The sequence below is a fragment of the Tiliqua scincoides genome, chromosome 3 (assembly GCF_035046505.1).
Source record: "Tiliqua scincoides isolate rTilSci1 chromosome 3, rTilSci1.hap2, whole genome shotgun sequence".
Classification (NCBI taxonomy): Eukaryota; Metazoa; Chordata; class Lepidosauria; order Squamata; family Scincidae; genus Tiliqua; species Tiliqua scincoides.
In genome coordinates this window covers 83,386,491-83,412,380 of record NC_089823.1, presented here as the reverse complement: position 1 = coordinate 83,412,380, position 25,890 = coordinate 83,386,491, and the positions used below count along the sequence as shown (strand labels likewise).

Below are 25,890 nucleotides of genomic sequence, written 5' to 3'. Positions count from 1 at the left end.
AGAACTGCATGCTCTGGGCTGGCCCTGGATAGGACTGGGGCATAAGATTATTGTAAAGTTTGACATGTGTCCCCAAGAAATCTCTAAATTTTTCTGAGCCAACACTATACCAGTGATTTTCGAATCATGTTCTGTGGAACCTGGGAGTTTTTCAGGAGCTTATGAGGCAGAAAAGATTCTATCAGTCTCCTTTTTGAATGGAAATCTTTATTCCAATCAGCTTATAAGGACAAACAACGAGGTAAATATCAATTATCAGTATCCTGCATGAACTGAAAAGGGGGAACAGACTGAAGCTCAATAGTGCTTGCTTTGTGAGTGCTAGATCCCAAATTCAGCCCCCAGCATTTCAACTTAAATGAATGGGATAGTATACAAACAATACACTACAAAAGCAGGACCACTGTTTGCAAGCAGTTGATCCTTTAGCTCAGCAGTTTTCATGGCTCCTCCTCAGGTGTGCCGTGAGACAGTAGCACGGACGGGTGGGGGCGAGGACGGAGGGAAGCGGACCTGCCTTATTCCTTTTTTCTCCATGTGACGCAACTTCCCAAAGCTTCATTGTTTGCTCGCTTCTAACAGCGCCTGTAACTGAAGCTCCTGAAGCTGTGAATAAATAAATAAGGGTACGGAAGCCCTGAAGGGTCATAAAAAGTTCAGAGTACTGTGTGTGTTAGCGGGGAAGAGATCAACAGCGGCGGCGTTACAGTAGTTACAAAGTCATTAATCATCCTATGGACCTGTGCAAATGCTAAAGATACTTGATATACTTGAGTTGATACTTAATATGCTGCTTTTCCTTTGTATAGTATACATTTTAAGATTTACATTTTAATTATTGTTCTACACGGGGAAGGAGAGAAAGAGCTTCTTTGTGCCCTGTGGGAGCAGCGTTTTATAGCCCAATCCTCTGCATGCCTACTCAGAAGTAAGTCCCATTACAGTCAATGGGGCTTACTCCCAGGAAAGTGTGTGTAGGATTGCAGCCGCAGAGCCCCAGCCTATGCATGCCTACTCAGAAGTCCAATTACAGTCAATGGGGCTTACTCCCAGGAAAATGTGCGTAGAATGGCTGCCTTAGTTCCTGAGAGTAGCAGCATTTTAAGCAGCGTTTCCCTTCCTTCGACTGCTAAGCCTGGGCTGAGAGCAGCAGCATTGCGCCTTGTGTGGCTACACAAAGCAAAGAAGTGCCTGAGTAGAGACCAAAGACTGCAGCATTTCACCTCATTCAGTCGCTCAGAGCAAAGAAGCAGTTGAGCAGGGGTCTCAAACAGGCGCTTTGTGCTTGGTTTGGGCAGAAACTGAAGGAGAAAGTTTCACTTACTCATCCTCCTTCTGGTGCCCTTGAAAATGTGTGTAATTCAAGGAAATCCTTTTTAAACAGCCCCTTCCATCCAGCTACCTGTGGCAAGACCCTTTCATTGCTCCTGTATCTTTTCACTCTGCTGTGTCCTCAACCTGTTGCTGCAGCTGCAGCTACTGCTTTCTATCAATACAGAAATAGTCCAAGAGCATTAGAAGCGCAAGAGCTTCATCACTGTTCTTTACTTCTTCCACCCAATTTTTAGTGTGACCGTATGAGGTCAAGTGGGTAGAAAAGTACTTTCTCAACTCTCCACCAACACAGAGTGTAGACATGGATAAATTTTTAATTAAAAAACGAAAGAGAGATGATGATGAGTCACGTGTGGCTAGCACTAGTGCAGGTAGTAACACACCTAGTAGTGTTAGTTCTAACACTGTCACACACCAATATAATGAAGACTATTTGTCTTTTTTCCCCTGGGGGCTGGGGATAAGAATAGGCCCTCAGTTTGGCTGTACTTGTCGTAAGAGGCGACTAAACAGCCACCAGGTAGATGGGACTCGTCAGCCTGGGAAGGCAGCTCATCTGAGAGAAGGAAAACTCTGATCCCAAACCTCCACTGCCTTGTGGCTACATCCAGTTATGGAAAAGGCTTCAGGAGTCAACCTCGAGGCAAAATCCGGAGCCGGAGTCCCTGAAGCAGTTCATGGCTGAACACAGTCACGTTCTGGCAACTCCTGCGATGCCACTAGAACCAACCGTATTGGCTTCTGCCTTTCCATTGGACCATTTCAGCGACGTGGAGAGGGGGGATTTGCTGCATGGGTAACAGCCTATCCTCCATACCTACTTTACCCAGGCTTCGCACACTGGAGAGGACACTCTGTTCCAGAACCACCATTCAGAGCATGACACCATAGTCTTCCAAGACTGAAGGATGCCAACAAGTTTTGTCTTTTGGATTCATTTCATCTGGAGAAGAACTGCCATGCCCTGAGTGTGCTGTTTGTGGTGAGAAACTGGCAAACCAAGCTATGGTTCCAAGTAAGCTGAAAAAACACCTTCACACAAAGCACTCGCATTTATTCGAGAAACCACATGATTAATTTAAAAGGCGTATTGCTGATCAAACACATCAGGCTAAAAAATTTTCTAAAATCGCAGCTGTTTCTGACAAGGTACAAGAAGCAAGCTATGTTGTTGCTGAAATTGTGGCAAAAAACATGAAGTCACATACAATTGCTGAATCATTAATTTTACCAGCATGCTGCAAAATTGTAAACATTATGTTTGGCAAAATATATGAAAAAAAAGATCTTGAAAATACCTATGTCAGAAAACACTATTAGTCGGCATATACAAGACATGTCTGAAGATGTTGAGTCACAAATTATAGCTAACATTAAAGGAGCTGATTTTTTTGCCATCCAGCAGGATGAGTCAACTGACATCACAGGAAATGCATAACTCTTAGCATTCAGTAGGTTCATCTGTAATGGAAACATCACTGAACAATTCTTATTTTGTAAATCGCTTCCGGAAACCACAAGAGGTCAAGACATTTTTGATGTTGTTGACCACTATTTCAATTCTCATGGTTTGTTGCGGATACCAACAACAACACCATGTATCAGCATCTGCACAGATGGTGCTCCCTCTATGTCGGGAAACCTAAAAGGATTCATTGCACTGGCCAAACAAAAGAACTCTGACATTGTTTTCACACACTGTTTTCTGCACAGAGAGGCCATTATTTCAAAATCAATAGTACCTGAACTCCAAAAAGTTCTGACTGAGACAATCAAAATGGTTAATTACATCAAGAGTATGCCATTAAAATCAAGGTTGTTCTTAGCACTGTGTTCTGCCATGGAAGCTGCTCATACCCAACTTTTACTGCACACAGAAGTGAGATGGCTATCTGGAGGGCGGGTGCTTTCAAGGTTGTATGAACTGAGGAAACAGCTTCTAATCTTTTTTACGTCAGAAGGGTCTGAGCTGGCTGACCTGCTTAGTGATGAGACCTGGTGCAAGAAAGTTGCATTCCTAGCTGACATATTCCAAGGCTTGAACACTCTTAACAAGAGTATGCAGGGAAAGAATGAAAATATTCTGACTTGCAGTGACAAAATTATCTCCTTTAAGGAAAAACTAATAGTGTGGGCAGCCAGAATAAAAAAAGAGAACAAAGTTGAAATGTTTGAACTGAAAAAGTTGCAAACTGGACAAAAATCTTGTGGATTTAATTCTACAAAGTTTGTCACTGCTAGGGACAAACATTTAAAAATATTTCCCGACACTTAATGTATCGTCCTTGGACTGGGTGAGAGATCCATTTGTGCTAAGTGCATGTGAGTCAGCTGAGTTACCTGTTGCAGAAGAAAATGAGCTGACAGAAATCAGAAATGATAGAGGACTGAAACTGAAACACTTGTCAACAGATATGGCCTCATTTTGGCTGTCTCTCCGAGAGGAATACCCCATGATCACAAAGATGGCAATTAAAGAACTTCTTCCTTTCTCAACATCTTATCTGTGTGAGGCTGGTTTCTCTGCTATGAACACAATGAAGAGCAAGAACAGGTCAAGGCTTCAAACACTGGAGGAGGACTTGAAGGTATGCTTGTCAACCATCCGTCCTTGGACAAGGGACATCATGAAACATCACCAAGCACAAATTTCTCACTGATTTATTTATTTTTTAAATAACAGTTTAGTTACTGAACTTTAAAGTTTTGATTAAAAGTTTATTTAAAAGTTTATTTAATCAAAAGTTATTCATTAAAACTTTAGCTATTAAAGTTTAAATACAATCTTAGTACTCTTTTTTAAAAATAATAAAATATATCCTTAAAAAACTGATGGGATGCCTTGACAATTCTGGTGCCTTGCTGGTGTGCCATGAGATGAAAAAAGGTTGAAAATCTCCGCTTTAGCTGAATCCACTCATGGAGAACAAAGTTCCTTACACTTCAGTCCTTTCATGTACCTGTGCTTAGGTTTAGAATAATGGACTGGTAATACAAAATACCATTCTTATATGAAGCGCAAGAACAGTCAACAATGAGCATAATTCCACACACAATCACATGCCTGGTTTTATGGAACTTGAATTTTAAATGTATACTTCAGTATACAGTGTCTTTGTTTATCAAGCATGAGGCACGGTGACCTTTGACTCTAGACTGTAAAGTCACTGGATAGCCCAGTAAAGTATAAGCAGAGTAGAAAGAATTATTTTAAAAGCCTTTTAGCCCAGAGATATTATAGCATAACACACAATGGAAGAGAGCTGCTTGATTTTAGAAGTAATTTTAACTGCCTGATTTTATTAAAGGTCTGATTAAAGCACGAAAGGCACATAAAATAGAAAAGTTGTTCTCATCTAAAATTATAAGTTAGTCTCACAGAAAAAGCTGCTTAGAAAGCTGTTTTGCTAGCTGAGACCTTGGGGCCTCAAAGTCTTGCGTTGATACTTTTTGGAATTTGGAAAAGGGAGTTGTATCTCAAAGATAGATTAACTCCTTCTTGGCAGAAGTATACGGCCAGCCAAGATATCACAAGCTGAGAAAACACATATATGCAACATTGTAGTCATTAGAAGTAAGAAAAGTCTTAGTATTGCAGGGAAGGTTTATCAGTTGGCAGGCTGAAATAGTGTTTAGCTAGCTAGACACAGACACCTGCAAGAGACGAATTTAGAAAAAGAATACATTTAATTAGATAAGCAAGAGCATTCTTGAGAATCAGTCTTTATTTGAACTGCAACTGAAATGGAGAAATGAATGTTAAAGGGGTTGGCGCAGGTTTGATTAGGAAGGTGCAGAGAGAGAGGGAGAAAGCAGTTTGCCTGGCATGTAATGTCTGAATAACTTGTTTGAATGGTAAATGGGAGAAGGATTTCTTAAAAAGAAAATGTGATGCAGTGAAAGTTTGGCTTGTTTTATGTTAAAATATATGAAAAATCATAAGAAGCTGGCTGAAGCCTTAGCCAGCCACTAAACGGGAAGAGGTCACTTATATACACCGCTATAGAGCCCTCAATACCAATGTACTCAAAGTAACTGGTCACAATAGTCATATATAGAATTACGAGACATAGAGTAAAACTGTTAAAAGGAAGTTTAAAAGACTTTGGTTCGCAGAGGTTAGCAGAGGGCCCACAGTGTTTTACTAAAACCAGGAGAAGAGATGCAGGAGAGATAAGATGGGTGGCTCAAGCAAGGCCATCCTAATTAGGAAGGGTTTGAAAGGAATACATGTCAATAAATGGGCCAGGTGTTCTACCAAATAAGGTCTTCACACCCGTGTTTAAGCGTTTTTGTGTTCACTCTAATGAAGATGTTACAGCAAACCCTACTGGTTTTTGAAAACTTTTGGAAATTGTGTAATTTTGGCTAAGTTTTAAGATGAAACCCCACCTGTATGTAAATAAGAGTTAATCAATGTTTTTGTTCGTTTGTTGCTCACCTATTTTCTATCTTTTATGTAAATGATGTTTTATCTAGAGCCTATTAAGAGTTAGCCCCATTTATGATGTCAAACTTTCAGCGAATGAGAAGTCTAGATTTTCAGACAAAGGATTGTATGGTATAAAGGTTAAGGACCAGCGTTCAGATGGGGTCCATGCTTTGGACATGAGTCCCGTGGACCAACTGTATACAATTCAATAAAAGCTTGTGAACCTTCATCCCTGTGTACCGAGTCGTTCTGAGTTGCTTATCTGAAGTCATTATTACTTCTCAGTTATCACCCTGTTCTATGGATTGTCACAATGATACAGACACTTTTCAAGGAGTTTATACAACTTTATCACAATACAATAAAACAATTGCTTTCATGGTGACGGTAGGCTACAATTCACATTATGAACAAGATACAAACAGACTTAAAAAGTGTAGATTTCAGGCTAGGCCAGAGCTATTCAAACTGCGGCGTTGTGACGCCCCAGCCTGACAGCCCTGGCCTTTGCCCCTTAAATGGTGAGTGTTCCAAAAGTGAAAGCGGAGCAATCGCTCTCCACTTCCGGAAAACCAGAAGTGGAGTGCAATCGCTCAGCTTTCACTTTTAGAAGGTTGGGGAGACCTGCAAACTTTTGTGCAGGGCTTCCTGCACCCCCGAGAAGCTGCTGCAGGGACTGGTGAGTACATCCCAGTCCCTGCAGTCCCCTGTAGTGACGCAATACTGGGGATCGCGTCGCTGACTTCCCTCTGCCCCTGCTGCCTCTCTCCCCTCCCCTTCTCTGCAAGGACTTACTGCAGTCCTCAAACTCCCTGAGAATTTGAAAACCACAGGCTTAGGCTATGGGTTTTGACTACCTAAGTACATGATATTGCGAATTATTTTAGGATTTAGGATTTTGGTTTCTCAAAGCAAACACATACATGCACCCCCAGAGTCTCGAAGCCATCTATGACAGGCATTCTGCTTGGAACAAATTAGCACAAATGTTAACAGGACTATTATAAGATATGTATTGTATTGGCAACCTTCAGTCTCGAAAGACTATGGTATCGCGCTCTGAAAGGTGGTACTGGCACAGCGTCTAGTGTGGCTGAAAAGGCCAATCCGGGAGTGACAATCCCTTCCACACCGGGAGCAAGTGCAGTCTGTCCCTGGTCTGTCTCCCTGGCTATGGGCCTTCCTTCTTTGCCTCTTAGCCTCAGACTGTTGGCAAAGTGTCTCTTCAAACTGGGAAAGGCCATGCTGCACAGCCTGCCTCCAAGCGGGCCGCTCAGAGGCCAGGGTTTCCCACTTGTTGAGGTCCATCCCTAAGGCCTTCAGATCCCTCTTGCAGATGTCCTTGTATCGCAGCTGTGGTCTACCTGTAGGGCGCTTTCCTTGCACGAGTTCTCCATAGAGGAGATCCTTTGGGATCCGGCCATCATCCATTCTCACGACATGACCAAGCCAACGCAGACGTCTCTGTTTCAGCAGTGAATACATGCTAGGGATTCCAGCACGTTCCAGGACTGTGTTGTTTGGAACTTTGTCCTGCCAGGTGATGCCGAGGATGCGTCGGAGGCAGCGCATGTGGAAAGCGCTCAGTTTCCTCTCCTGTTGTGAGCGAAAAGTCCATGACTCGCTGCAGTACAGAAGTGTACTCAGGACGCAAGCTCTGTAGACCTGGATCTTGGTATGTTCCGTCAGCTTCTTGTTGGACCAGACTATATAACCAACATTACCATCCATTTTTACATGCATCAGTTATTGCATGTAGGAGTCAGCATGTCTGATCTTATTTTTGATGCTCCAAGACTTGCAAACATTAATTAGAATCTACTACATGCAGCCAAATATAGTTTAAGTAGTACATAAAGTGGAGTGCATACCAAAAATTATATCCTTCTAAAATTTTATCTTCTCATCCTTGAAACAAATGCATCAAGATGGCTTTCTGAAACTACACAAAACTAGAGGTATTTCATTTTAACTATGTATGGTTTTACCGGACAAGAGGACATAAGCCATGAAGAGGCGAGGAACTGGATCTAAGCTTACAGCAAGGAAGTGGCATGGTATTTTCTGTAGGTATACTGAATGTCCTTGAAATGTTTTGGTTCCTATTCCTAAATCACTGATTCCATTGTGCTAGAAACTGCCTAATTTCATTAGTTTACTCTTCCAGCATTTAGATGACAATTACATTCTTGTCTTCAATGTTTTGGGATTTCTTATTACAAAGTCTATTTATTGACCTTTCCAACTGCTTGTCTCAAAACAGATTTGCTCCCTTGCAAGGGATTATTAAATTCTTATCCTCTTTTATAGGTGTATTTATTTTATGCTGCCTTTATGGCCAGTTCAAAATCAGTGAGCCATTAACTGGGGGCAAAAAGTGCATTTCTTTCAGGATCAAGGACACTAGATACCTTAAACATTTACTAGGATGCACTCAAGAGGAAAAGATGAAAGTTTGCTCCCATCCAGATAGACCAGATTCAATTCTTATGTTTTTGTTTATTGTTAATACAGCCACAGGCCAACATGCATCACAAAAAAAACATTTCACACACATTATACAATACATTCATAGTCCTAAAACTTTAAAAAGAAAAAAAAATGCTGAACAATTCCACTGTACTATTAGAAATCTAGAAAGAAAGAAGGAGAAGATTACTGAAAATATTGTTTAGTGTGTAGAATTTTGCGGTATATTTTACAAGCAGTTGCAAAAAAAAAAAACTTGCACTCATTAAAGTGGTTTGAAAGACAGCACCTTTCTAAGAGCTCCTTGGAAATATCTAAATTGGAAAGACCAGAAAGCCTTCTGATTAGGGGAAGAATGAATCTTGACTGGATTTTATCATAAAACAAACAGTGTAATAGTATATGTTTGACGATCTCTACCTCCCCATTTCCACATGGGCAGACCCTCTCATTCATGAGTGTATTTTTATAAAGTCCATCCTTCCAGCTGAAGAAAATGCTCTCCATTGGGCTAAAGTAAATGCCGTCCTGTGCCCTGGGTACTCCAGCACAGAAAGGTAGATGGCCGGGGCAACAATATATCTAATACTCTCAGCTGTCAAAAAAACTGGGTGCTCTACTGATGTTCCCCTGTCTTTCAATGTCAAGCATCCTCTGCCTAATTGCTGCTTTCGCCTGGTCTATCCCCATATCCAGGTTGTCAGGGGGGACGGAGGACGACTCATTCACCTCAACTTGTACAGCACTGCCTTCAACCATGAAGACTAGAAATTGACCTGAAGGGCCAAAGAGGCTCGATCCTGTGAATTATGATTCAACTTGAGCCAAGTGATGATAGAAACAATAGTGATCCTAGCCTCAACTTTTATTAAACCGGATTCCAGACGTAAACTTGCATTTGGATATACATCTAGGCACCTGGAAAATAGATCTTAAAAATTTAGGTTGTACCCATTTCAAGGGGGCATAACTAGAGGGAGGGGAGCCCAATATTGTCTCATATAGAAACTGGGACAATGTTTTAGCCTTATATAATTTTAGGGCTGCTGGAGTATATTGCCCTCCCTTATAAGGTGTGCAAAAACTTTGCAATGGCCTGTGCTGATCTCTGGCCTACTCCAGCTGCATATTCATGATGTGCACTCCTTGCTTCAGATGACTAGATATTTATAACTTACCACCTGCTCTATCCGGCATCCATTTATAGTCCACACCCTGGTCTTGGGTGTCATGCCACAAGCTAGGATTTTAGTTTTGTGATAATTTATAACAAGGTTATTCTCTTTGCAAAAATGCTCAAATGATTTCAAGGCTCTTCTGAGCCCCACTGCAGTTTGAGACAGAATTGCCGTATCCTCGGCATAGAGAAGTAGGGGAATGTTATGGCTCGTAGGTTCAATTCAAAGAAAGGAAAGGCTTTCTTACAAGGGTGCTACCAAGACTGCATAAGCAGAGCTGGATCCATTAGTGTCCCAAGGACACAAAGTTGATCTTTATTCCTGCAGGCCCCCTAACTTGCAGGTTTTTAAAAATGATAAATATGCATTCAGTGATACTCATTTGTAAATTAGTCCATATTATAAATTTCTATAAGGTTTTGAACTGACCTAAAAAAAAATCATTTGGATAAATCATTTCCACTTAGTCTAAAAAGGTATAAACCTTGTCATTTTCCCATCATTACCTCCTTCAAGGTGGCTCGGACTGCTTCTTTTCCCAAGAATACACTACCACATGGGCAGTTGATCGCTCCATCTTGACAAAATGTTCTTAGCCATTGTGCACAAAGTTTGAGCATATGAATGGTAGGCAGCATCTGTCAAAGAACCACATCAATATCTTTGGGCAAAAAATTAATCCAAGTAAAAGTGACTTGATGCTGTAGCCAAGCCTAAGTAAGGATACACAAGATAATCAGATTTTTTTCTCTGAAGGAAAATTAAATGTACTTTAAAGTTATCAAAGAAGTCAAATATAAGCAGAATACAACTGTTCTCTTTAAACAACTGACCTACTGACAACGAATTATGGATTAATTAGGAGGGTGATTCCACAGCAATACAAGAAAGTTTCCCATGGGAAAAGGTTACATATTGAGACATTAATATCTTAATATTCCTCTATGAATCCTAAATTATTTCTACCCTCAAAACCACTATACAACATACAGGCTAATTGGAATTTCAATCAGAAAACTGGACTTGGTACTCCAGTGTGATTTTTGAATTCTTTTATACTCTGCTTAAGTAAATTCAGTTATGACTGTGAACAAACCTCTGCCTTCCACAGACTTCACATGTAGTCCCAGTGACTTCGAGTTGAGTTTATGGCCTCTAGCATATAATTCCATAACATGCACACTGTGTAGTCTTTTAAGCCCAGCATTTCATGGCTACCTACCTTCAATTGTAAAAAAAATAAGACATCTAATTTAAAAAATCAAAATTAAAGCAAAGCAATTTTGCAGAGAAGAGGACAAAATTGGTTTTTGATGCCTTTGGATTGGTACTAAAACATTTTGCACATGAAAAGGAAGCTAACAGGCAGATGCTACTAACCTACTTAAATTCTATATAGCAAGTCTTATGTCCAAGCAAGTAAAAAGAGCAGGATGGCTCTGCTACCCCCTGCTGGTGAAATCCCCACCAACAAGCACTTGCTTCCAGGAAAGCACATACAGTACAACATGCTGGCTCTTATTTTATTTTCCTTTTCTACCTGCATATTTTGATAAACAAGCACAGACTCTTGTAAATGTAGGAGAGTATCTTGCTTAGTATTTGGAACGGCAGACAACCTCAACATAAATAAAGTGGAAGGCACGGTTTCTTTACAACATCAAGATAATCAAACCCTAAAGCAGAAACCAGAGAGACAGGCAGCAGTCTAGACAAATTGACATGCAGGTCAGTGGCAATCTAACCAACTTTCTGTTGCTAACTTGGAAGATTTAACTCAGAGGCAGAAAGTAAGACTCCCTGGGGAAACCTACCAGCTACAGGTATGTCAAGATGACAAAGCACTTCCTGCTGCACAAAGTATTGACTGGACTTTTCAGGCCAAAGCAAAAAATGCTGTGACAACAGCAAAAGTAGAAATCTGCCATTGCATATCTGCAAAGAGCATTTTGTATTTAATTTTAAGGAGAAAAAAAAAACTTAACTGCTCTTGAGAGACAAATCATTATTTTGAAAGCATAACAGTACCATCAGTTACAAGAAGCAGAAATAGCTCATTTGAGTTGTGATTAGCAAGTTCTAACCATGTCATAAACCCTTCCCCAGAAATACCATGGATGAGTTGAAAGTGTCCCAAACAAAGTGAGGACTCTTTAAAAAATGGTAAACAACAGAAGTGGCACCCACATCATTTTCCTTTCTTCTTGGTAACTACACAAGCCCTGTTCAGAAATGATGATCATGTGGACATTGCATAATTAGTCTGTGGAACTTCTTGCCACAGGACATTGTGATGGCACCTGCCTAGATACCTTTAAAAGGGCACAGTATAGGTTTATGGAGGAAACATCCATCATGAGTTATATGTGAGTTATGCAATTTCTGGGTTTTAGAGATAGCCTACTTCTGAATGCTTGATTCAAGGGCAAAGACATACTGAGCTGCTGTTAACAGACATATCTTCTAAAGAAATTACTCTAATCTTCTATTAAAACCAGTGATGATGGCTCAAGTAAGCAACCATCACCATTAAATAAATAGCAGTGAACTCCATTAGCTCATTATGCCTTACATGAAAAATGTATGAAGAACATTCCTGGTAAAGTTGCCTTCAGTTCAATCCCCACCAGTGCACAGGCCATTAGAGTTGTTGGGGTCCCAATATTCAACATTTTTTACTTAACGCTGAACCTCATTTGGTATTTTCTTGCTCATTCAAATCATCAGAACTCATTTCAGAGCTCTCTCAGCTTAGATTTCCACCAAAAATCTGGTGCCAACTTGAATACAGTTGTGCCTCAGCATCTGTGGGGGTTCTGTGGGGGTTCTGTGGGGGTTCTGGTGTGCCATGAGTCAGGGCACACCAGGCCTCCAAACACAATCAGAGATGTGTTCTGGTCGTGTCCCGAGGGTGTTGAGGCCCAGGGAGGCAGTGCGCAGCCTCAGAACACGCTCCGGACACAACCGGAGCACAGCTCTGGTTGCGTTCAGGGGGTACAGGTTGGGACTCAATGCAGGTCAAGGGACCCACATCGAGTCAAATCTGCAGATGCAAAATATGCGGATGACAAATTCCAACCTGTACCTCATTGTTCGCCCCTTATTTATACCACTCTTGTACAAGAATGAATGCCTCTTCTAAGGTGATAATAGCCTGTGTAAGAAATAAGGGAAAATGTTCATAACTGTCCACGGTTTGTGCTGGTGTTTGCATTTTAAAATACTTTGCATACAGTGCTATCACTACTATAAATGAACAAGCCATTTAGATACATTCCTTACTCCACTGTCCTTGTTTTTAACCTGCTCTGTCTATTTCATGAAGAAGTTAATGTAGCTCAGCAAAAGTCATCAGACAGCATAGCGGCAACAAACTTTATAGTATCGGAGCAACACCTTAATAAAATCTCCTGATCTACTTTTCTGTTCCACTTGAGATGTGTTACAGTTCCATTCCATACAGATGTGTGCACAGTGACAAAAACAAATGTTTTTGAACAGACACAAAGACGTTCTGAAAGGTTGGTAGATTTAAATTTTCTACAGTTCATAACACAAGTGATCCTGAATACAGCTTCTAATATCAACAGAAGGTTAGCATTTGAACATCTGTACTGTGGATATGTGAGCTGGCTTTATGAGATCTGCAGTAGTTTTAGAGATTGAGTCAATTAATATAATTTGCGATTTTCACTAAAAAGTTGTAAGCCAGGCAAATGACCTGCAAACTTAAGAAAGCTATTGGGATGTTATTTATAATAAATATGGATGGGGAGAAGGAGCAGTTGTTTTGTCACACTACCCAAGCTTTTAATATCTCTAGTCATTCAGACTTTCAATTGAGATTTATGAACCTGTCAAAACAAAAAGCAATTTTACATTGTACACCATTCCAGTTCATTCTAACATATTTATTGCGCTATAAACAAAGCATCTAGTCTTGCCTTAAAAGAGATTAAACTCTTTTTTCTTCTCCTTGAAAGAAGAAAGAAAACATATGATAAGAACCTGAGAAGGGAAGAAAAGGCAGAAATAATCAAGAAGTGATGCAATTCCCAAGGTGCAAACTAAAATAAATTGAATTAGACTTCTCAATTTTTTTTTTTTAAGAAAGAAAACAATGGTGATTTTAGAAGCCAGTTTCCAGGATAGAGAAACAGTATAATCCTAAACATACATAGTCTGAGGCAGGTCCCATTGAAAATTCAACAGAACTAAGGGTCCCTAGTCATGTTATCTTTGCAGCGACATCACAAAAGTGATGGGATTTTTACCGTCAAGTAACGATGCCCAAGATTCGGTGAAAAAAGTCTGAACAATTCCTTGATTGTCTAAGGCCCAAATCCTAACCAACTTTCCAGTACTGGCATAGCTGTGCCAATGGGATGTGTGCTGCATCCTGTAGTTGGGTGGCATTCACGGAGGTCTCCTCAAAGTAACGGAATGTTTGTTCCCTTGCCTTGGAGCTGCATTGCCCATATGTCAGTGCTGGAAAGTGGCTTTAGATTGTGCTCTAAATCTCCAATCCTTTGTTGTTTGTCACCCTCCCCCACCAATGTAGCACCACTAAAATGGCTACTACTGCATTCTGTGGTGGTGGGGCAGTTGTGGAGGCCTCCTCTAGGAAAAGGAAAAATCATTTCCTTACCTGGAGTAAGCCTCTTCTGCACGGGTGTGTGTGACTACTCAGACCTGTGCTAGCTAAATAGCTGGCAGGTCTGCATTGGCCCACGTCACAGGATTGGGGCCAGGAAGGGAGTTAGGATTCAGCGGCTGCCACTGCTGCCGAACCTGCCCCTTTCCTGGACCCAATCTGCACACCCCTGCCCTTGCTGAAGCCTCATTCTGCCCTTCCCCCATCCCTCCTGCCTCCCCTGCCTCCATTGCCATTTCCATGGTGCTCCAACTTTCCAGCTAGCGCTCAAGTAGCACATGGCTTCATGTGCTGCCAGAGTGCCTTTCATATTGGCATTGACTGTATTATGGTAGTCAGCACCAATGGAAGAGCAGCGCTGCCTGAGGCCACTGAGTACTGGACTGGACTGTAGGATATTGTATTGAAATCGGTAAGTAAAGGAGAAATTCAGTAACATGATATGCAGCATTTGGAATTATTAAAAAAAAAAAGCCACTAGATGTATTTGAACACGGAAATACACAGTACGCAATTTCACTGAACTGCTATTGCTTTTTCCTGCTGTTCTACCCTCAATATCTGATCTGATCTTAAAGCAACTACAGGACATTTTGTCTTCTATGCCAAGGTTTCATTCAGCACCGACACTGAAATCCTTTTATGAAAAGATAAAACTTTCAAAGATGAATTTCTTCATCCTTGGAATGACATTGAGCCTGAAGCACTTTTCCAGTAATCGCTTTAATGCAAAGCTAAAAATCACATACTAGTCTCGCATAGTAAATCTAAGGATCCGTCATACCTACTGCATCTGTTTTTAACCACTGAGTGAAAGAAGTTTAAGGTATTTTTAAATGTTTTGGAAAACTACACTTTGATTATTCAGAACCACTTATGAATAAGTTGCCTTAAAACGGTATTTTGAACTGTTTTGATGTGTTTTTTTTTTTCTTTGAATATACCTTAAGAATTCTTTTTGGGAAGATACAGTTCCACAATATATATTACTTTTAAAGAAAACACACACACACACACACACACACACACAAAATACAAATTCTGTATTCAGAATTGTCAAGCTCCTGTGAAAGCTGGCTTGGCTCTGTAGCCAGTCATTATTTGGGACCTCCAACTTTTTTTCTATTTCAAGTCCTCAGATGACTTACGCTCAGAGGATCTGAAGGATGAAATATCTCATTTTGAGATGAACTTTGAAGAAGGTAGAAGTAAAGCAAGATTTCTAGTTTTGCAGATCATTAGTTTTGCAGCACAACATGAAGCTGCCCACAACCCAGCCCCTTTAGCATCACAAAGAACTCCAGAGTTCTCTCTAATGACAGATCGGCTTTGGAGAGGGCCCAAGCAGGGTGCCCAATGAACAACTATTTCTATTTCAGTTCAGCAAATAGATCACCTAACTTATTATCTGGAATAACGACAGCTGACTGACAGCCCAATCCTGAGCTGCCCGGGGTGCGCGGCAGTGGCAGCGCCGAAAATGGCTGCCGCCACATCCTGTCTGCAGCACATCAGGCATTCCTTCTTGGCCAGCATTCCCGTTGCTTGGTTGTCACCCATAGCATTAGCCAGCCCCTCTGACCAGGTACTGGGACAGACATTGCAGACACACTCTCTACCTGGGTATCCACAACTCTAGGGGCAGGCAAAGGCACAAACTCTGGCAAGCTAGTCTCTGCACTCACCCTCTGAGTCCCTTGGGTCACAGTACTCCCAGCCACCAGGGTAGTAGATACTGGAGGCGGTGGTCCCTCTTCTCTGAGGTTTGCTGCACCTCCCAAGCCCTCGCTAGGCCGTGATGGGTACACAGTCTCAGTCTCTCCCAATTCCAACAGCTTGAGCCTGTCTGAATCTAAGAGTCTCCACATCCCTGGTAGGTGCCACAACCTCCTGATAGAAATCTAACACCTCCTGGCGTCTCTGTTGAAGCGCAGCAATCTCAGCCTCACACACCCTCTGTCCTTCAGGCTCTTGAACAGACGGCGGATGCTCAAGCAGCTGGTATCCCAAGGAAGTCCGTCCATGGTGCAAATCATCCAAGGACACATAGGTCGGGTCAGCGCTGGTGGAAAACAATCCCTGAGACGGAGTTGCTCCTCCAAGCTCCGCTGAAGTAACTGATGCTCTTCTCGACAGTGGGACTAAAGCCTCTGGGCTCGATCCCCGGGAAGTCAGACTCGGGCAACTCTCAGCCTCCGCACCTTGCATGGTAACCAAGAACCCGGTCAGTGTCCAATAAATCAGAGGGAGTTGTCATGATTCCTCTGCTAGCCTAGCTCATACTCGGCAGCCTAGCTCACCAAAATAACAAACACTTGCTGAGTTTTGCAGCGCCACTGCTCAAGTGACAATGCTCAAGTGACATCACTAACTTATTAGCCCAATTAGTCAGGGTATTGGTTGTGTGAACTGAATCCCTGTCATCTGCCACCATGTGACAGGCTCCACGACCTTCCCCAGAGTGTCATGCAGTCTTGTTTATTGTCCCTAGTGGTAATTAACTGGCCATAAACCCATCCAGCAACACCTCTCAGGCTTCTCCTGCTTCAGTTGCCAATTGCTCTACAATCATAAGAGCTGCCAAACCTGATAGTCAGGTCAGTTTAGCAAACCCCTTTGAGCCTTGCTCCAGTCTGAGCCTCCCTGACTCAGCCTAAACCCAGGAGCAGGTCTCTGTTACTGGAGTCTCCAGTTCACATACCAACCAACCATGGATTAGCTCCCACAACCAAGTCCCTTTGTTCCATCAGTCTAATAATCCAGTCAGCTGTAATAGATAGAATTTATTGAAGAGAAAGTTAAAGAAAGAGTTATACAGACAGGCACTGCATCAGTCATAGATTTCAGAATTCAGGTTAGAGCATATTATGACAATACAACACTCAGCACTAATAAAACAATAAAGAGCCAACTCCTAATTCTAACTATCACTCACCAAAGTCTTATACTTTCAGAGTTCCAGTCTAACCCATCCTTGCTGCAGTCAAGGTGGGTCCATCTTGTCCGAATGGTCAAAGCTCAGGCCCCCCTTGGCCAGAGATGAAATAAGACAAAGGAAAGCTGCTTCCTTCCACCTTTATAGGTCTTCTGACCCATTCACCAATTAGAACTTGGATCCCGCCAAACATTCTAGGTGTGGACGTGCCACAGGCCTTCTCCCTCATGGTGGACTCCCTCCCCCCCCCCCAAACCTGAAAAGTTCACAGCTGCACCTTGTTAATCAAGCAGTTTTGGAGCCAATTTAGCAGCCTGGTACCTTATCTGAGGGCCATGTGAAGCAGCCGCCTCCACAGTTCTCTCAGACCTGGTATGTGCTAGTGAGCAGCCTTGGTTGCAGCTGGCCCTTGTAGCTCGGGCCGAGCAACATGGCCAAAGGCAGAGACTTTCCTTGCTCTGATTTTTACCTTGTCAACCCAATGTTAACTTTTCCGTCACATGCCTTCCTTAGTGATTATTCCAACAAACAGTTAATGAAAAATGACTACAGATGAAAAAAAAAACCATGAAATTTCCCATTCTAGTTTCCAAGCAGTCTTTTATAAAGCACAGTTTGCAATCATCTTATAATTGCACTAAATTCAGTGCCTGCTGCACTAATATTGAGTAAGACACTTTTCCCTCTTGAAGCAATACATATTTTGTTAATGTTAATAAACTGTGCTCTCTCTCTCTCTCTCTCTCTCTCTTTCTCTCTCTCTCTCTCTCTGTGTGTGTGTGTGTTATGTGGCTTTGTTGGCAACCGAAATACATTAATATGTAAACAATAATAATGACTACTCCTCGACACCCTTACAGAATAAACTTCAGGCAGATGGGAGGAAAGGGCAATGTAGAAACCCAAATAGCAGACTGATTTTGAAAGCAAGGCTGTGAAAATATGAAATTGCTATTTTTGTGCTCCTTAAAAATAAAGCCCAACACAACAAAACACATTTGACTTTTTAAGAACTTCCTGCAGAAATCGGTAGAATAATAAATTTCGGAACAATAAAAGTAATGTTAACTGAGCAAGTCCTTGCTTAGAAGATCTTAGTTCGAAGGCTGTGAAGATGCACTGCTAATGACAGGCACTGGGGCAATTAAAAAGGCCACTTCAACTATAGAGAGAATATCAGTATGACCACATCTTGCAGAATACAATGTAACACATTTTATGAGAAGACTCCTGTAAACTAAATTTAAGCATTCAATGACTTTTCTGTTGACATCGCCAAAGCACTCAAGGTCTTGAAAGAGCAAAAGAAAAAACTCAGAAAGTAGTTTGCTATCAGATGAGATTTTTTTTGCTTCCACTCCCACCCCCCACATGTTTTATAAACAATAATACCTATAATGAGCTCCCTAAAACAATTAGTGGCAGATCACCAGTGATGTGCTAATCTGACTATAATGCTTCTTACCAAACTTTGTGTGCTTTCACACCCACCTCACGTAGATTGAAAAAGCTGAAAAGACTGTAGCATGATTTATTATTCTATATCACATTTCATCAAGTCCCTTAACCAGCTGCTTGATATACTATCAATACAAGACCGAGCACATTCTTTCCTTCCTCCAAACAAAAATATGGACACCCCAAAGAATTCAGGCAAATTATACTCCTTTTTCTTTATACCACCAGTAACATCTATGACAGTGGTGAGCAGACTCTCCCTGCACAATCTTTGAACCATCTTTTAATATAAAAATAAGTCCAAGCTGATCAATAAACTATAGTGTTGAAAATGGAAATTGTTGCCATGCTCTCTGAGACTACTGGATAGCATTCATTCTCATCAGGATGGTGTTTGTCCTTGGTCAATTAGGCAGGGTTAACCACTGTCTCTTCAAGGGGAGGAGGCTCTTTGCCTACCCAGATCAGACTGAAAAAGCACTCTGTACTGATTGAAAAATATAGTCTAGCACTGTTTGGCATACAACTATATCCACAGATAATGCTGTAGGATGAAAGGAGAACGCAGCAGGCCAACAAGAGCCAGGGGCCCTTTCCCATGAGCTTCTAACTTCCGCACTTAGGGGGAGAAGCCCAAAATACCAAACAATGCAACCCAGGAGCCTTAAGACAATAGTATGGAAAACATCTGCAACAACCAAGAGCTAAGTTATTTTAAGCATTTCTATTCAAAATAATAAATAAACATTTGCCTCCTGGGGATGGAGAAAACCCAGAAGCCAAAGTTATGATTTAGATTTCAGAGAAATGTTGAGTTGCTTCTGTTCTGTGCTTCTCAGTGTTACAGAAGAATTTCAGAAATGGTGTGTGTCTGTATTTGCTCTAAAACAGTCGCCAAGTTATAAGCCAATCCTATTTCTCTCTGAATTGCTTGACATACTTGGCACCAGCCCTTAAATCACTAGCTTTGTCTCCACCTATCATTTCCACTGCAAACACCAACCTGTGGCAGGAGCTGGGGAAGCAGAGGCAACAGCAGTCAATGAAATGCCAACAGCTGCTTCTAAGTTGTTTCTGCAAATCAGCACTCTGGGATGAGACTTTTTATTTTTTCTTCTTCTTTACCCTTTGGCAAAGGTGAATTTAAGAACAAAAAAACCTACAATTCCCAGAGTTCATGTGAACCACACAGAGTTTGTGCTTCATTGCAGAAAACCGACAGACTTTTGACTTTTGTAAACCCTCTTGGTTGCTGTCCTGGCAACTTGCAAGTTTGGGAAGGTCTGGGAAATGAAAGGAAGAAGGAAACTGGTGGGAAAGAAGTCTGGTAATAGTGGAGGAGCTCCCCCTGCTGGGTCTTTCAAAGTTTTTTTGGAGAATTCCTGGAAAAACCCCAAGACTTTTCTGAGAATTCTCCAAAAATGCTTGGAAAGACCCAGCCCATTTGAAGTGGAGATACGCGGCTATCACTCTTCTCTAGACACAGGATGCTAGATCTTTCAACATCTTGATGTAGCTAAATGTGGTGACATATCCAATTTTGTTGGTCTTCATAAAACTCCAATTTAAACAACAAGACCTTTCAGTGAGGCCTGAAGACCTTGTTGTTTACACAAGTCTTCTGACTCTATGGCCTTTTTAACACCTTTTATACATTTTTTAGTTTTTTACAGGCGTGATTCCTCCTTGAACTGCTGTTTTATGCTCTTTTTATTCTGACTTTTATATGATTACTGTTATGGTTTCTCTTAATGTGTTTTTAATATGTTTTTATCTGTTAAATTATGTTTTAATTTGTTTTTTTTATATGTTGTAAGCCGTCCTGGGTCCCTTTGGGGAGAAGGGCGGGATAAAAATAAAGTTTTATTATTATTATTATTATTAACACTACCACAGGTAATGTCTGCATTCCCAGTTGAGAGATTGTTAACCTTAGGGCTGAGCCAAAGTGAGGAGCTGCTTTTTAGAATCAATTTCAGTGATCTTCGCAAAAACGGCTGAGAGTGTTCTCCACTCCATAAGGACATATTTCAAAGGAAAGGAACACATCTTCATCACTGAGGCCACAGAACTGATCATTCCCACCTTGTGGAGTTCACTGTGCTGCAACTGCAACTAGACAAAAAACTGTGAAGACCACCCCCATAGGAACACAGGGAGCTGCCTTATACAGTGGGCCCTTAATATGAGGGATTCATTCCAGGACTCCTGTGGTTACTGAAACCTACAGATAATGGAATTCACAGGTCTTGACCCCTCTAATCCTATGGAGGTCACAGGAGCTGCGCCTATCCCACAGATTTGGTACCATGGATAGTGAAATCCACAGGTCCCAAATTCATGGATACAGAGGGCCTACCTGTATCCAAATTCATGGATACAGAGGGTTCATTTAACTCAGTAACTTTGACTGGCACCAGCTTCTAAAGGTCTCAGACAGGAATTTTTATCTGCCCTATTTGATGATAAGAGGAACTGAACCTGGAATCTTATGCATACAAAATATGCACTATACCTCTGAGCCAGTACCCTGCCTCAACTTTAGCTAGTACAGGTAAATACCAGTTTATCTTCTGAGCCAGGGCAACTTTCAGCTTGCAGCTCTTGAAGGATGCATTTGATTCTGAATAGTGATTTAAACTCAACTTATTGTACAATTTTGTACGGGTATGATAAATTTAGTCTTGAAGATGTGAGTAAACTTACTAAATTTGATTCTACATGCCTAATGGTAATTGACAGCCCAATCCTGAGCTGCCCGTTATGCTGGGACTGCCGCAGCATTGAAATGGCTGCAGCAGCATCCTGCGCACAGCAGGGCAGCTGCTGGCAGGTCCCTGGGGTAAGGGAACTTTAGTCCCCTTCCCCTGGATAAGGGAAGCAGCCCTGCAGTGGGGCTACTTGATACAAGAGCCCGTGGCCGGTCCCACCTCTGCCGGTCCCACCTCCCTCCTGCTCTGCTCCCTCCCCCTGGCATGCCTCCTCCCTGCTCCCTCCCTAGCCTCCCCCCATCTCTCTGCCACCCTGCACAACTGCTGAACGGCAGAGCACTGGTGATAGCCCAGTGCTGACTGGCACTGAGCTATCTCCAGTGCTGGCCTGGCATTGAAGGCCGCAAATGTGCTTTATGGCAAGTTTGTGACACTCGCTGCTGGCGGAGTGCCAGCGGTAGGAGCTCAGGAGTGGGCTCTGAGTCACAATTCTGAAAGCCTGATGACCCAGTTTAGAGTATAAGTTCAACTTGTCCAGGAACTGAACAAAAAACAGCATGGCAGCCTAGATAATTAAGAATCTCTACAGGGTAAAAGATGATAGACCCATTGATTTCTAAGTGGAATATATACAGGCTAGCAATGCATTTACAGTGGACCACTACTTTACAATGGATTCACTTTACAATGGACATAGTAAAGAGAGTTCACTATATGATAATTCACATTACAATGGGCTCAAGACTGCTGTCAACATGACCTCCTTGTGGATGATAAACCAATCAGCAATACAAATGCAAGCAGCTGGTAGTGTCTCAGACAACAGCAACATTTTTAACACTGTGGTTGTTTGCAAGGAGCAAAGAATACAGCTGACGTGAATGCCGATATAAATGCAAGTTTTCTAAGCAGTATATATCAGCTGGTAGCAGTGTTTCAATAATCATATGATCCCCTTATCACAGGTTCAACTGCAGTGTGAAGCAAATCAACCCACACGGTAATGTGTTCAAGGGTCAGGCAGTGGGTTAACTATCAAATTGGGAAGAGTTACAGCACAATCCTATCCATGTCTACCCAGAAGTAAGTCTTATTGTTTTCAGTGGAGTTTGATTCCAGTAAAATGCATATGGGACTATAACTTTAGATCAAACACTGAATCAGGGATTCTGAGACACCTTTTCTTACCTCAAACTACTTGTTAATGGGGTTCTATGACTTTTTTCCTCACTGTTTAGCCCAAAACAGGATGAGGCAAGGCCATGTCTGAAAGGTGATTACAAAGAGGCTCTTCAGCCCTTCTCTCCTTTTTCAATTCAAATATGCCCTCCCCAAAACTTATTTTTACCCTTGGGTCGAGGAAGATGACACAAGATAGGAGTCCCATACTCCATGATTGAAAAAAGAACTTGGGTGCAGCAATGAAAAAGGACAGAATAGATAAAAACTTAAAAGACTTTCAGCATCAGTCCTCCTCCTGTTCAGAGGCATCATGCCCCAGGCTATTTGGATTTTTAAAAAATGCAGAGAACAGAAAGAACCTTGAGACTCCACAACACACAGCATGATCCTGAGTACTTTCCTGACCATTTGTAAAATGAGAATAAAGGTGACATACATTATAGGTTTGTGCTAAATAGGAATGACATAAGGATTACAAACCAACACATGAAGCCTCTGTTTACCCCACTGGTAAGATAGGCATTTGTTTCTTTCTTGTAATGCCCTGAGTCACCATTACAAATGTGCCAATTTCTGGTATCCTTGAAAGACATATTGTTGCTGTTAAATACATATTGTTCTTGTTATTGCATTGTTAAATACAAAGTCAGTATCACTGAGCTCTTGTGACACTGTTAACACTACAATGAAAGCCCTTAAGGAGGAAATGTACAAAAATCAAACTTTTAAAAGCTCTAAATGTAATTGGCAGTAAGTTTTAGTCATAGTCATTTAACAGGAGTCGCATTAAGGCAGCACAAATTAGCCCATTACAAACAGCTTGCAAACCATATACTCAGATACAAATAAATAAAGGGCTTCCTTGGAACAGAAGACCTGCCTAGGAAATAAGCACATTTATTTACTGCTACAGATTTTAGTGTCAACTTGCATGCAACTGTCCAGCAATTCAGTCCAATGTAATATATATCCCAGGGGCTAAATAAATTAGTATGTTAAAAAAAAGAAAAAAGAAAAACGAAAGCTTTCACTGGAGAACTCCAAACTTTCAGAGTCGTGCTTTCTGAATCACCAGGAAGCAAATTTATAAGTGGAAAGGAAGTGAAAGCAGCCAGATAAAATCTACAATAAGATTTGTTTTAATGCAATGGGCCTGTGTGACAACCCTATTCTGTCTGAAACACAGCTTTCAATACTGAAAATTTAAACAGTAATGCTATAAAATTCAGGACACAGCACAGAAATGGCATAAAGAGGTTATGTACTACAGGGAGGGTTTCTGCGAGGGTTCCATTCCCCATACCCCACAGATACCAAAATCCATGGATGATTGGATCTGTGGACTGAGGGTTCCCAAACCCTCTGAACCCAACCAGAGCGTCCAGAGGACATTTTGAGGTCTCCGGAAGGCCGAAAATAGCAACCTCTGGTTTTCAGCCTTCTGAAGGATGAGAGTCACACCTGTGGGTACAGGTTGGACTCTCCCACGGGTATGGAATCAAATCCATTGGTTCCAAATATGCGGGTAATGTGGCTGCTTACATTCTGCTCAGATCATCTCAAAGAAATCACTGGCCTATGCATATTAAAATGTCAAGTGACCTCTGATGCAGAGAAAAAAGCCTAAATAATTTCTAAACTTCGGCATACAGGTTCATAAAGGTACAGGAAATCAACAATGTTACTCTGAAGTATATAAAAGCAAATAGGTGCATATCTGCACTACAGATCATTCTGTACAAATGAAGAAGCGTGGTCTTCGCCACTACTGTCCTGCTTCTGTAGCTTCCTTTTTCTTTCATTTCCAATTACTCCTGCAAAACTTCCCATGTTAAACAAGAAACAAAGATGACAGCAGAGCTTGGATTATTTACCCTCACGATTGCTATACTGTTGTTATTCCTACCTTTTCTGGAGAAGGGGGAGGTTTAAATCTCTTTGCACAGACTAAAAACACATCAGGCTCTGGCTTGCCATGATTCACTTCAGGGTCATCTCCCAACACAATGTGATGAAATAAATTAAAGAAGTCTTTGTGTCGACTTGTTTTCATCTCAAATGTCACTCGACCTGAGCTAGAAGCAACAGCTATAGGGATGCTGTGTTGATGTAGATGGCGGATTAGTTTTTCAACTCCTGTGAAACAAAATATAACATGAACACGTGTTAAAATACACTTGTTTGCACAAAGCGGCAAAACAGATTTATTGATGCTGCTTTTCTTTCCAAGACCATTATTCAGGTTGCAATGGCATACATACTTAACCCAGTGTGCTTCTGAATAGAAACGCATCGGATTGCAGTATTCTGTCCACTTTCCTGATCTATGCAAGGACTAAGAATAAACTCAATTCCCCACATAGGCTGCTAAGAGGGAACAATGAATTATTTGCCTAAGATCACTTGCATAGTCTCATGTTTGAGCAGACATCACAGACTGGCTTACAAATGCCAGGTTTGGACATTTGACCTAATGTAGCTTCTGTTTATGAAGTTTAGACAAAATATTTTAAAGTTTTCCAAAACATTGTCTATTGGCTGGCATAATATTGTGAAATAATGGTCAAAGATTTAAAGCTTTAAATAAGCAGAAATTTAACAAACTGGCTTACACTAATTAGAGAAAAGAAAAGACAAGGTAACTGAACTGAAATGAGACAAATTAAAATTTTAAACTACCGTAATCACTTATTCATGTTAAACAGACATAGGCATCTATATCACAGGCCTACATGCATTTTGTGGTCTTAAAAGTTAGACCAATTCTGGGGTATAATTGGGGTGCTGAATCCAAAAATGGCATCGGTTTTGCCAGATTGGTCCTAGTTTTAGGGGTATAGCATAGTCACCTTATATGCAGATTCAAGCAGCTTGCTCTGGAGGAAGCCATGGTGTCAACTTCTTCACAAAGAAGCTGCTTCAATCAGCATATAATGTGGCTAGGCCGGACCCCCAAAACTAAAGCCAATCTGGCAAAACCAATGCCATTTTTTGATTCAGCGCCCCCAAAATATCCGAAATTATTTCAAATATCCTTGGTAACAAAAAAAGTGTTTCTTTGTAGACCTGTGTAATCCATCATAACAATATTCCACAGATACAAGCATTTGCCATCTCCATTCAAAAGGTTAAATAGCTAGTATCACAGTCTTCACTTTCCCAAGCAGTGAGAAGTTCCAGGGCAAAACTACTGCCTTTGGTCTTCAATGGATGTGAAAACACAGGGCATGTGGCATTCCTTGCATTATTTATATATATACAGGCTGGCAGGGCTGCCTCCAGAGGCTGGGCTTACCCAGGTATATAATGAGGGCCCATGGCTTTTGTAAGGCCCCAGCCCCTCACTGGCTGCTGCAAGGGTTGCAATAGCCTCGGAAATTTACTTAGAAAAATCTAGAGTTGTGAGGTGACTCAACATGCAACTTATGCATGAAATTAAGAAAATTAAGAGTCACTATGAGACTCTAGACTTCGCTAAACAAACTCTGAGGCTACCAGAACTCCCACAGCAGCCAATGGGACTGGCCTCTAAGGTC

At 41.4% G+C, this 25,890-nt stretch overlaps 1 protein-coding gene across 1 annotated transcript in view; it reads right to left on the bottom strand.

The window, feature by feature from the left end:
• PUDP (pseudouridine 5'-phosphatase) overlaps positions 1 to 25,890 on the bottom strand; it is a 74,439-nt gene that overhangs the window by 13,223 nt on the left and 35,326 nt on the right. The window contains exon 3 of the mRNA XM_066620339.1: positions 24,261 to 24,490. Coding sequence (XP_066476436.1) covers positions 24,261 to 24,490 — 230 coding nt within the window. The remainder of the gene's footprint in view (positions 1 to 24,260; positions 24,491 to 25,890) is intronic.